At 53.6% G+C, this 11,587-nt stretch overlaps 1 protein-coding gene across 1 annotated transcript; it reads left to right on the forward strand.

The window, feature by feature from the left end:
- Positions 1–10,052: 10,052 nt before the first annotated feature.
- Positions 10,053–11,125, forward strand: LOC132252235 (pre-rRNA-processing protein TSR1 homolog). The gene is made up of 3 exons (XM_059733131.1): positions 10,053–10,237; positions 10,613–10,687; positions 10,816–11,125. Exons 1-3 carry the CDS (start codon positions 10,099–10,101, stop codon positions 10,992–10,994), a joined length of 393 nt encoding a protein of 130 aa, XP_059589114.1. The 5' UTR covers positions 10,053–10,098; the 3' UTR covers positions 10,995–11,125.
- Positions 11,126–11,587: the final 462 nt, after the last annotated feature.

Consider the following 11,587-nt stretch of genomic DNA (forward strand, 5'->3'; position numbering starts at 1 on the left):
TCCGCGCCCTGCAGCCACGAGGAGCGGCGCTGCTCGGTGCTGCCCTCCTGTGGTGCCCTGTATTAAAGGAATGCCTCAGTGCTGCCCTCCTGTGGGTCGCTCTCCGCATTGCAGGCAGGAGAGGAGGGCGGAGAAGGGGGGAAAAGGGCTGGGCCGCCGGCGCGTTTCTACCGGGGCTTCGGGGTCCGGGGACCCTGGCACGTCACAAAACGGGCCCAGACCGGAGCTCCGCGCTGGGCACGGCAGCCAGAAACTCAGCCGCACAAATAAAACCAGGCCCGGTGCTGCCGTCGCGTCCTGCAAAGCGGCATTGCAGCCAGGCGACAAGGGTCGAGAGAGAGAGGCAAACAGCTGTGGCTCTTGCAGCACGTTGCAGCCGGGCGGGAAAGGCGGAGAGAGAGGAGGAAAAAAGGCCTCGCTCGCTCGCTCGGGGCGTTCCCAGAGCACTGAGCTCGGCCGGGACAGACACACGAGTCACGGACATTCATTCCGGGGCGGGATCGGAGGCGCGCCTTTTCATTGGCCAACTTGAGACGTGAGGCGATTGGGTGGAGTGGCCGCATGGGCGGGGTTAGGGTCGCCCCGCCCTTCCTCGCTCTCATTGGCTCTTGCCAGGAAGGGGCGGGTCCAAGGCACCCCGCCCCCGTCGCAGTCTGATTGGCTGCCGGGCCATGGTGGGGTGCGCAGGCTTCTGTGCGCCGATTGGCCCAAGTCGGATCCTCAGCGGCCCCGGTCGGCTCGTTGTGTCTCCTGTTCCGGACCCGCTGCGCCCGGAGCCCACGTCCCGGTGCAGCCCCGCACACCCGGGCGGGGCCGGAGAGCTGTGGCGGCATGTTCTGGTGACGTGCGGGTGGTGCGGGACGCCGCGTTCCCAGGGCGCGGGGCCTGTCGGGCTCTGGTCTGCGGTGGGGGTTGCAGCGTGAAGCTGTTTGATTGTCCCGGGGCCCCTTTTCTCTCCGCCTGCCGCCTGGGCAGCCTCCCTGTCTCCTCCATGTGATTCTCTCGGCCTTGAAACCCCGCCTGCTCCGCGCAGGGAGGGCGGCACGGGGCCGGCTTCGTTCCGGGTCGCTTTCTCCTGGCTCCAAGCCCCGCTCCAGCCCCAGGCGGGCGGCGCCGAGCCGGCTGGGGTGCGCGCCCGGGTCTCCCCGCCGCAATGCCCGGCGCGGCCACAGGAGGGCGGCTCTGAGCAGGGAGTGGTCTCCTGCTGCGTATGAAGGCAAACCCGGCTCAGAGCCGCCCTCCTGTGGCCGCACCGGGCATTGCGGAGGGGAGACCCCCCCCCCCCCTTCTTGTGGGGGGGGGGGGCGGGCTGGGCTGTTCTTTCCGTCACGTGGGACCAGGCACGCGGGGTTACTGCCCTCCTTCTTGGGGGCAGGCACTGTGTTCCCTGCCCGAGTCCCTGGCACAGGCCTGCGCAGGGCGCGGGGACCGGCGGGGAGCAGCGGGGAGGGCGCGGGGAGACTCCCGTGCTGGCGTGGAGAGAGCTGGAAGAATGCAAACTCACACATTTCAATAAACACGGTCTCGACCCAGAAAAGAATCCCCAGAACCAATGTCTTCTCACTTGGAAAACAGTGTGATGCTGTGTGGGACTGTGGTGAGTGTTTTGGGAGGACAATTGTGCTGATTATCGGAGGCCAGTTGGGAACTTTTGGGGGGAAAAGAGATTTCTGTGGGCAACTTGATTGTTGCTTTTGTCCCCCAACTTCTCCTGCAAGTGCCTGTGGCGACATGGTGATACTTGTGTGGAAAGCGGTGCGGCGAGCCGCGGAACGAGGCCGGCTCCGTGCCGCCCTCCCTGCGCGGCAGCCACCCTGCGCGGAGCAGCCGGGCTTTAAAGGCAGAGAAAAGAAAACCCTGCCCTGTGCTAGTGCCCTACGATTCAACACGAGGTTTCCAGAGGAGAGAGGAGGGCAGAGAGAGGGACAGCGGCTCGGGGCGCCGCGCCTCCAGCTCGGGCAGGCGGGAGGTCAAGGCACACAGAGAAGAAGAACACAAGTTTCGCTCGCTGGCTCGGGGGTCACTCGGGCAGGGCCGGCGGGCGGGGCAGGCCGCGCCGCGCCGCGCCGCGCCGCGCCGCTCGGGCCGGACACGCGAGTCACGGACATGGCTTCAGGGCCGGGGAGCGCAGCGGGGCCGGGATCGGAGGCTCGTGTTCCCATTGGTTCCTGTCAGGAGAGCGGCGATTGGCTGCTTTTGGGGGTAGGGTCCGTGCCGCTCCGCCCCGCTTCGCTCTGATTGGCCCCTGTCTGAGGAGGCGGGTCCAGGAGCTCGCCCTTCTTGCTCGGATTGGGATTGGCTCACGGGGATGGGGGTGTCGGCACTCCTTTGTGTGCCGATTGGTCCAGCTCCGATCCCCGGCGGTGACGTTCGGCCGCTTGTCTCTGCGGCCGGCGCGTGCCCCGAGCAGGGTGGGAGCCGGGGGCCGCAGCGTGAGCGTGAGCGCGGCGAGGGGCAAACACGCCTCCCGCCCGGGGCTGTGACAGAGATGTGTGCGTGTGCGTGCAGAATACACCCCATAACGAACGTAGCCATCCTACTAGTGTCTGTCTGTGGCCGTCCATCTCCCCAACACGGAAATGGATGGAGGTGTTCACACAGCAGTACGTCTGCATATTGCTAGATATTAATGGCTGGATTTCAACACACCCCCTAGGTACGGTGTGCGGCCCTGGACAGTACTGGGGCGGGGAGGCGGGGGCGTGGACAAGGACACGCTGCTGTCGGGGCCGCCGTGCTGCGCTTCCCCCGGCGCCGCAGCCGGGGCTGGAAGGCGGAGAACGAGAGCGCGCTCGGTGCTGCCCCGCGGTGGCTGAGGCCGGGCACTGCAGCGGGGAGGGGCGGGCGGCTCCTGAGCACGGCTCAGTGCTGCTCTCCTGTGGGCACGGCGCGCATTGCAGCTGTTGCCGGCCCGGACACAGCGCAGGGAGGCAGCGGTGCCGCGAGCGGCTTTGTGCGCGGTGCCGCCGCCCGGCCGCTCCCTCCGCTGCTTGCCCCGCGCCTGCGCCGTGTCGCCGCTCCCGCCCGCCCGCCGAGGCGCCAGGCCCAGCCCGGTCTCGTGCCACGGCGGGGGGCGCGGGGGGGCCCCCTCCGGGGTGCCGGGGGCGGGGGGAGGGGTGATGGGGGGGAGGGGCGTCGTCTGCACCGGGGCCGGCGAGCGGGGCTGTGCGGGCACGTGGGCGGGCTCGTGGCGGTTGTGGGGGGTGAGTGTCATAGATTTCATAGACATTCGGGCTGGAAGGGACCCCGGAAGATCATCGAGTCCAGCCCCCTGCCCAAAGGAAGGGCAGGAAGTCGGCTGGGGTCATAGGATCCCAGCAAGATGAGCATCCAGTTTCATCTTGAAGGTGTTCAGTGAAGGCGCTTGAACCACCTCCGGTGGCAGGCTGTTCCAGACCTTGGGGGCTCGGACAGTAAAGAAATTCTTCCTTGTTACAGCCTGAAACGGTCTTGTAGTAGTTTATGACCGTTCGACCTAGTCGTCATGCCTTGGGGCGCTCTGGTGAACGAGCGTTCCCCCAGATACTGGTGGTCCCCCCTGATAGACTTGTAGGCGGCCACCAGATCACCCCTGAGCCTGCGCTTTTCCAGGCTAAAGAGCCCCAGGGCTCTCAGCCTGTCATGGTAGGGTCTGCTTCCCTGAGCTCTGATCATGCGCGTGGCTCTCCGCTGGATTCTCTCAAGCTTCTCCACATCCTTTTTGAATTGTGGAGCCCAAAACTGGACGCAGTGCTCCAGCTGCGGCCTCACCAAGGCCGAGTACAAAGGGAGAATGACGTCGCAGGATTTGCTTGAGAAGCATCTGTGGATGCAAGCCAGCGTTTTGGTCGCTTTACTAGCCGCAGCATCGCACTGCAGGCTCATGTTCATCTTGTGGTCAATGATGACCCCCAAGTCTCTTTCTTCCGTAGTGCTAGCCAACGTAGCACTGCCGAGCCTATAAGGATGCTGCAGGTTTTTCTTCCCAAGGTGGAGAACCTTGCATTTATCGGCGTTGAACACCATCAGATTCTCGTCCGCCCACTTGCTGAGCCTGTCCAGGTCAGCCTGGATCGCCCGCCTGTCTTCTGGCGTGGATGCTTTGCCCCAAAGTTTGGTGTCATCGGCGAACTTGGCCAGTCCGCTTCTGACTCCAGTGTCCACATCGTTAATGAAGATGTTGAACAGTATGGGTCCAAGGACAGAGCCCTGGGGGACCCCACTGGTCACAGGACACCACGATGAGTGACTTCCATCAATGACTACCCTCTGGGTCTGACCCTGGAGCCAATTTTCCAGCCAGTGGATCGTGGAGGACCCAAGGCAACAATTGGCCAGCTTCTCTAAGAGGTGAGCGTGGGAAACCAGATCAAAGGCTTTTCTGAAGTCAAGATATATGGTCTTCATACCTCCAGCTCTGTATAACACCAGCTCGAAGCATCTCTAGCTCAATATATTTCTAGATCTCTATATTTCCAGCTGTGTATGTCTCCAGCTTCATCTATGTCAATCTCTGTATGTCTACCGCTCTGTGTATCTCCAGCACTGAATATCTCCAGCTGTGACTATCTCCAGTTTCATATATCTACCTCTCTATATATTGACATCTGTGAATATCTCCAGCTTCATATATCCACCTGGAGATATATATCCAGCTCTGTATATATACAGCTCTGCATATCTCCAGCTTGAAATATCGACATCTCTATATATCTACTTCTCTGAATATGTCCAGCTCTGAATATCTCCTCTTCTAAATCCTTCCAGCTCTCAATATCTCCAGCTCTCAATATCTTGAGCTCTGCATATCTCCAGATATCAATATCTCCAGCTTCATCTCTCTGCATCTCTATATGTCTACCCCTGTGAATATCTCCATGTCTACCTATCTCCAGCTCTCCATATATCCAGCTCTGAAAATCTCCAGCTGTGACTATCTCCAGTTTCATATAGCTGCATCTCCATATATCTCCAGCTCTGAATCTCTGTATCTCTTAATATCTCCAGGTCTAAATATCTGAAGTTCTGTATAACTGCGGGTTCCTATATCTACATTCCTATATATCTACCTCTCTCAATATCTCGAGCTCCGAATCTCTCCAGCTGTCAGTATGTCCAGCTCTGAATATCTCCAGCTACATAAATCTATCTGTGTGTATGTGTGTCTGTGTGTATGTACAGTGTGTGTGTATATGTGTGTGTATATATATATATATATATATATAGTGTGTGTGTGTGTATTTAGAGAGAGAGTGTGACTTTATATAGATAGATAGATAGATAGATAGTGTATATAGTGTGTGTGTGTGTGTGTGTGTGTATTGTGTTTGTGTATATATATATATTGCGTATATATATCCAGCTCGGTATATCTTCAGCCTAGTTTATCTACGGCTTCATATATCTACATCTCTATGTATCTACCTCTCTGCATATCTCCATCTTTGAAGAGCTCCAGCTTCATATATCTCCCTGTATATATATGTCCAGGTCAGTATATCTTCAGCTCTGCATATATCTAGCTTCATATAGCTACATGTCTATGTATTTACCTCTCTGAATATCTCCAGCTCTGAATGTCTCCAGCTGTCAGTATGTCCAGCTCTGAATTTCTCCAGCTACATAAATTTATCTGTGTGTATGTGTGTATATATATAGAGAGAGAGAGTGTGTGTTTGTGTATATAGTGTGTGTGTGTGTGTGTGTGTGTGTATTGTGTTTGTGTATATATATATATATATATATATATTGTGTATATATATCCAGCTCGGTATATCTTCAGCTGTGTTTATCTACAGCTTCGTATTTCTGCATCTCTATGTATCTACCTCTCTGCATATCTCCATCTTTTTGAGTTTTAAAGGGATGGGAGCCCAAGAAGGGTGGCTGTGCCTTAAGGAAACGATCCTTCGGGCACAAAGCAAGACGATCCCCGAGCGAGGAAAAAGAGGGCAAGGGGCCAGGAGGCTTCCCTGGATGACCACAGAAATCCAGGGCAGCCTAAGGGCCAAAAGGGGAGCACATAAAAAGTGGAAACAGGGAGAGATCACCAAAGACGAATATACCTCCTCTGCTCGTGCTTGTAGGGAGGCAGTTAGATGGGCCAAAGCTACCATGGAGCTGAGGATGGCAACCCAAGTAAAAGACAACAAGGAATTGTTTTTTAGATATATAGGGAGTAAAAGGAAGGCCCAGGGAGGAATAGGACCCCTGCTAAATGGGCAGAAGCAATTGGTGACAGACAGGGGGGACACGGCTGAACTCCTCAACGAGTTCTTTGCCTCAGTGTTCCTAAGCGAGGGGCACGACAAGTCTCTCACTGGGGTTGTGGAGAGGCAGCAGCAAGGCGCCAGACTGCCATGCGTAGAGCTTGAGACGGTGCAGAGTCACTTGGAAGAACTGGATGCTTTTAAGTCGGCAGGCCCGGATGAGCTCCATCCGAGGGTGCCGAAGGCACTGGCCGACATCGCTGCAGAGCCACTGGCGGGAATATTCGAACGCTCGTGGCGCACGGGCCAAGTCCCGGAGGACTGGAAAAGGGCTAACGTGGTCCCCATTTTCAAAAAGGGGAGGAAGGAGGACCCGGGCAACTATAGGCCAGTCAGTCTCACCTCCATCCTTGGTAAAGTCTTTGAAAAAATTATCAAGGCTCACATTTGTGAGAGCCCGGCAGGACAAATTATGCTGAGGGGAAACCAGCACGGGTTTGTGGCGGGCAGATCGTGCCTGACCAATGTAGTCTCTTTTTATGACCAGGTTACGAAACGCCTGGACACAGGAGGAGGGGTGGATGTCGTATACTTAGACTTCAGGAAGGCCTTCGATACGGTATCCCACCCCATACTGGTGAACAAGTTAAGAGGCTGTGACTGGGATGACTACACAGTCCGGTGGGTGGCGAATTGGCTGGAGGGTCGCACCCAGAGAGTCGTGGTGGATGGGTCGGTCTCGACCTGGAAGGGTGTGGGCAGTGGGGTCCCGCAGGGCTCGGTCCTTGGACCGATACTCTTTAATGTCTTCATCAGTGACTTGGACGAGGGAGTCAAATGTACTCTGTCCAAGTTTGCAGATGACACAAAGCTATGGGGAGAAGTGGACACGCCGGAGGGCAGAGAACAACTGCAGGCAGACCTGGATAGGTTGGACAAGTGGGCAGAAAACAACAGGATGCAGTTCAACAAGGAGAAATGCAAAGTGCTGCACCTAGGGAGGAAAAATGTCCAGCACACCTACTGCCTAGGGAATGACCTGCTGGGTGGCACAGAGGTGGAAAGGGATCTTGGAGTCCTAGTGGACTCCAAGATGAACATGAGTCGTCGGTGTGACGAAGCCATCAGAAAAGCCAATGGCACTTTATCGTGCATCAGCAGATGCATGACGAACAGGTCCAGGGTGGTGATACTTCCCCTCTATCGGGCGCTGCTCAGACCGCAGTTGGAGTACTGCGTGCAATTCTGGGCGCCGCACTTCAAGAAGGATGGGGATAACCTGGAGAGGGTCCAGAGAAGGGCCACTCCTATGGTTAAGGGCCTGCAGACCAAGCCCTACGAGGAGAGACTAGAGATACTGGACCTTTTCAGCCTCCGAAAGAGAAGGTTGAGAGGCGAACTTGTGGCTGCCTATAAGTTCATCACGGGGGCACAGAAGGGAATTGGTGAGTATTTATTCACCAAGCCGTCCCCGGGGGTTACAAGAAACAATGGCCACAAGCTAGCAGAGAGCAGATTTAGACTGGACATTAGGAAGAACTTCTTCACGGTTCGAGTGGCCAAGGTCTGGAACGGGTGCCCAAGGGAGGTGGCGCTCTCCCCTACCCTGGGGGTCTTCAAGAGGAGGTTAGAGGAGTATCTAGCTGGGGTCGTCTAGACCCAGCACTCTTTCCTGCTTATTCAGGGGGTCGGACTCGATGATCCATTAAGGTCCCTTCCGACCCTAACATCTATGAATCTATGAATCTTTGAAGAGCTCCAGATTCATATATCTACCTGTGTGTGTGTGTGTGTGTATATATATATATATATATATATATATATCTATATCTATATCTCCAGGTCAGTATATCTTCAGCTCTGTAGATATCTAGCTTCATATATCTGCATCTCTATGGATCTACCTCTCTGAATGTCTCCACTTCTGAATATCTCCAGCTCTGAATATTTCCATCTATCAATATTTCCACCTCTAAATATCTCCAGCTATTAATATCTTCACCTCGGAATATCTCCAACTCTGTATAGCTCCAGCTCTGAATAACTGCAGCGCTCAGTATCTCCAGCTTTATAAGTCTACCTATCTATATATTTCCACCTCTTCATATCTCCAGCTTCATAGATCTACATCTCTATATCTGTACCTCGCTGAATATCTCCAGCTTTGAATAACTCCAGCTTCATATGTCAACATCTCTACATATGTCCAGATCTAGGTATCTCCTGCTTCATATGTCTACATCTCTATATATCTCCAGCTCTGAATATCTCCAGCTCTGAATATCTCCAGCTTCATATATCTACATCTCTCTATTTCTACAGCTCTACATATCTCCAGATTCATACCTCGACATATTTCTATATCTACCTCTCTGAATATCTCCCGCTCTGCATATCTCAAGGTCTAAATATCTCCAGCTATCAAGATCTCCAGTTCTGAATGGCTCCAGCTTTCTGTATCTACCTGTCTATATATCTCCAGCTCTGCTCATCTCCAGCTTCATCGATCTACATCTCTCTATATCTACCTTCCTGAATATCTCCAGGTCTAAATATCTGGAGCTCTGAAGATCTCCAGCTCTGAATAGATCCAGCTTCATATATAAAGACCTGTATGTGTGTGTATATATATATATATATATATATATATATATATATATATATATATATATATGCAGCTCAGTATATTTTCAGCTCTGCATATCTCCAGCTTGAACTATCGACATCTCTATAGATCTACTTTTCTGAATATGTCCAGCTCTGAATATCTCCTGTTCTAAATCCTTCCAGCTCTCAATATCTCCAGCTCTCAATATCTTGAGCTCTGCATATCTCCAGATATCAATATCTCCAGCTTCATCTATCCGCATCTCTATATGTCTACCCCTGTGAATATCTCCACGTCTACCTATCTCCAGCTCTCCATATATCCAGCTCTGAATATCTCCAGCTGTGACTATCTCCAGTTTCATATAGCTGCATCTCTATATATCTCCAGCTCTGAATCTCTGTGTCTCTTAATATCTCCAGGTCTAAATATCTGAAGTTCTGTATAACTGCGGGTTCCTATATCTACATTCCTATATATCTACCTCTCTCAATATCTCGAGCTCTGAATCTCTCCAGCTGTCAGTATGTCCAGCTCTGAATATCTCCAGCTACATAAATCTATCGGTGTGTCTGTATAATCTGTATAAATATATATAGTGTGTGTGTGTGTGTATAGTGTGTGTGTGTACATATATATAGAGAGAGAGAGTGTTTGTGTGTGTGTGTATGTATAGAGAGAGAGTGTGTCTTTATATAGATAGATAGATAGATATATTGTGTGTGTGTGTATATAGTGTGTGTGTGTGTATGTATTGTGTTTGTATATACATATATATTGTATATCTATATCCAGCTGTGTTTATCTACAGTATATCTTCAGCCTAGTTTATCTACAGCTTCATATATCTACATCTCTATGTATCTACCTCTCTGCATATCTCCATCTTTGAAGAGCTCCAGCTTCATATATCTCCCTGTATATATGTGTCCAGGTCAGTTTATCTTCAGCTCTGTATAGCTCTATCTTCATATATCTACATCTGTATGTATCTACCTCTGTGAATATCTCCAGCTCTGAATATCTCCAGGTCTAAATACTTCCATCTATCTATATTTCCAGCTCTGAATATCTCCAGCTATTAATATCTTCACCTCGGAATATCTCCAACTCCTGTGTAGAGGAGTCCTGTATCCAGGACTCTGTATAGCTCCAGCTTTGAATAACTGCAGCGCTCAATATCTCCAGCTTTATATGTCTACCTGTCTATATATTTCCACCCCAGCTCTAAATATATGTAACTCTCTACAGTTCCAGCTCCATGTATGTGCAGATTGTCTAACACCTCTGCCTGGGGCAGGGATGCACGACCTCCTGGCCACAGGCTCTTTGCTGGCGGTGGACCCAGACAGGCTCATCATCAAGAGGCTGGTGCTCAGCGGTCACCCCTTCAAAATTTTCAGCAAGACGGCAGTCGTGCGGTACGTGTTCTTTACCAGAGGTACGGTACTCACAGGTGGGGCAGGGCAGTCCGTGCGTCCGGGAGCCCTGCAGCTTCCACAGGGAAGTCCAGTTCATGATTGCAGACAGCTGGGCCTTTGAAACCCTGTGCTGCAGGGCTAGAGGTCGGGGTGGTCTGTCCCGCTCATGTTGGCATGTCCCAGGCAGTCCCGTAGTCTCCCCCCACTGCCTGCTGGCAGGCTTTTGCACTTCAAACATGCCCATCCCTGCTGCAGCCATGGTCAGTGTGCAGCGGGAAGCCTGGTGTGCACTCTGTACCCATAGCTGCTGTAGGGTGACAGCTCGAGCTAGCCAGATGGGCAGCATATACCCGCGGCCTGGCCTGTCTCGCATGCATCTTGTCTTCCATCTACAGAGGATGTGCTGTGGTTTAAGCCCGTTGAGCTGAGAACAAAATGGGGCCGCAGGGGACACATCGAGGAGCCACTAGGTAAGGGAAGCTTGGAGGTGGGTTGCTCTGCTTTCCTTCCGTGGTGTGGGCTGGACCCGCTCACGCCCAGCAAACCCCTCCCTGACCTGGGAGAGCTGCCCACAGCCCTGCTTGCTCCCTTTGCCTAGGGACCCATGGCCACATGAAGTGCCACTTTGATGGACAGCTGAAGTCCCAGGACACGGTGCTGATGAACCTGTACAAACGCGTCTTTCCCAAGTGGACGTATGACCCGTATGTGCCAGAGCCGGTGGCGTGGGTGAGAAACGAGCAGCCTGCCCCCGTGCCGGAGGTGGACACGGAGTAGCTCTTCGGAACCCGCGTCCAGGATTCCCGAGGAGTCTCCTGGGTGCAGGCGTGTGTTAGCGTAGTGCCTTCCCACGCTGCTGCAGCCTCCGTTGTATCTATTTCAGTGGCAAATATACGGTGCAGCCTACAGAGGTCCTAGTGCTTGGCTTATTTTTGGGAGGTGGCTGTTGTGTTCTCAGGTGTGGCAGCTTCTGGACTTTGCAGGCTGTGCTTGCTCTCTGCTTGGGAAGTTTGAAACCCCACAGATTGCACCAGGACACCTGTGCGTCCTCCTGTTTTCTTGATACGTTAGGAAGGAGCCCCAGCTGGCTCTATCCTGCCGGAGCCCAGGCTCTCATTGTAGGGGAGCTGGCTGGTCTCCAAGCTCTGTGGGCATGGGCTGTGCACGGGCCTGGCTGCCAGAGCTCTCTGGCTCCGTCCCCTGCTTTGGCCTACTTTGGACGGACAGGGCAGAGCAGGGCTGCGGCATTACAGGTTGTGCACGCCCTGCAGGGAAGAGCTCCCCCTGCTTCCTCAAAAGCCAGGCCCTTTTGTGCTGAGTGGCCTCTGGTTTACGAGTAGCTGGAGCTTCCCTGGTACAAACAGCAGCAG

The sequence above is a fragment of the Alligator mississippiensis genome, chromosome 8 (assembly GCF_030867095.1).
Source record: "Alligator mississippiensis isolate rAllMis1 chromosome 8, rAllMis1, whole genome shotgun sequence".
In the NCBI taxonomy this organism is placed as follows: Eukaryota; Metazoa; Chordata; order Crocodylia; family Alligatoridae; genus Alligator; species Alligator mississippiensis.

Bases quoted from the DNA above. Each gene is read 5' to 3' on its own strand.
- LOC132252235 (XM_059733131.1), top strand. From the start codon at position 10,099: ATGCACGACCTCCTGGCCACAGGCTCTTTGCTGGCGGTGGACCCAGAC. The intron at 10,238-10,612 runs GTACGGTACTCA...TTCCATCTACAG, and splicing joins GTACGTGTTCTTTACCAGAG to AGGATGTGCTGTGGTTTAAG. The intron at 10,688-10,815 runs GTAAGGGAAGCT...CCCTTTGCCTAG, and splicing joins ACACATCGAGGAGCCACTAG to GGACCCATGGCCACATGAAG.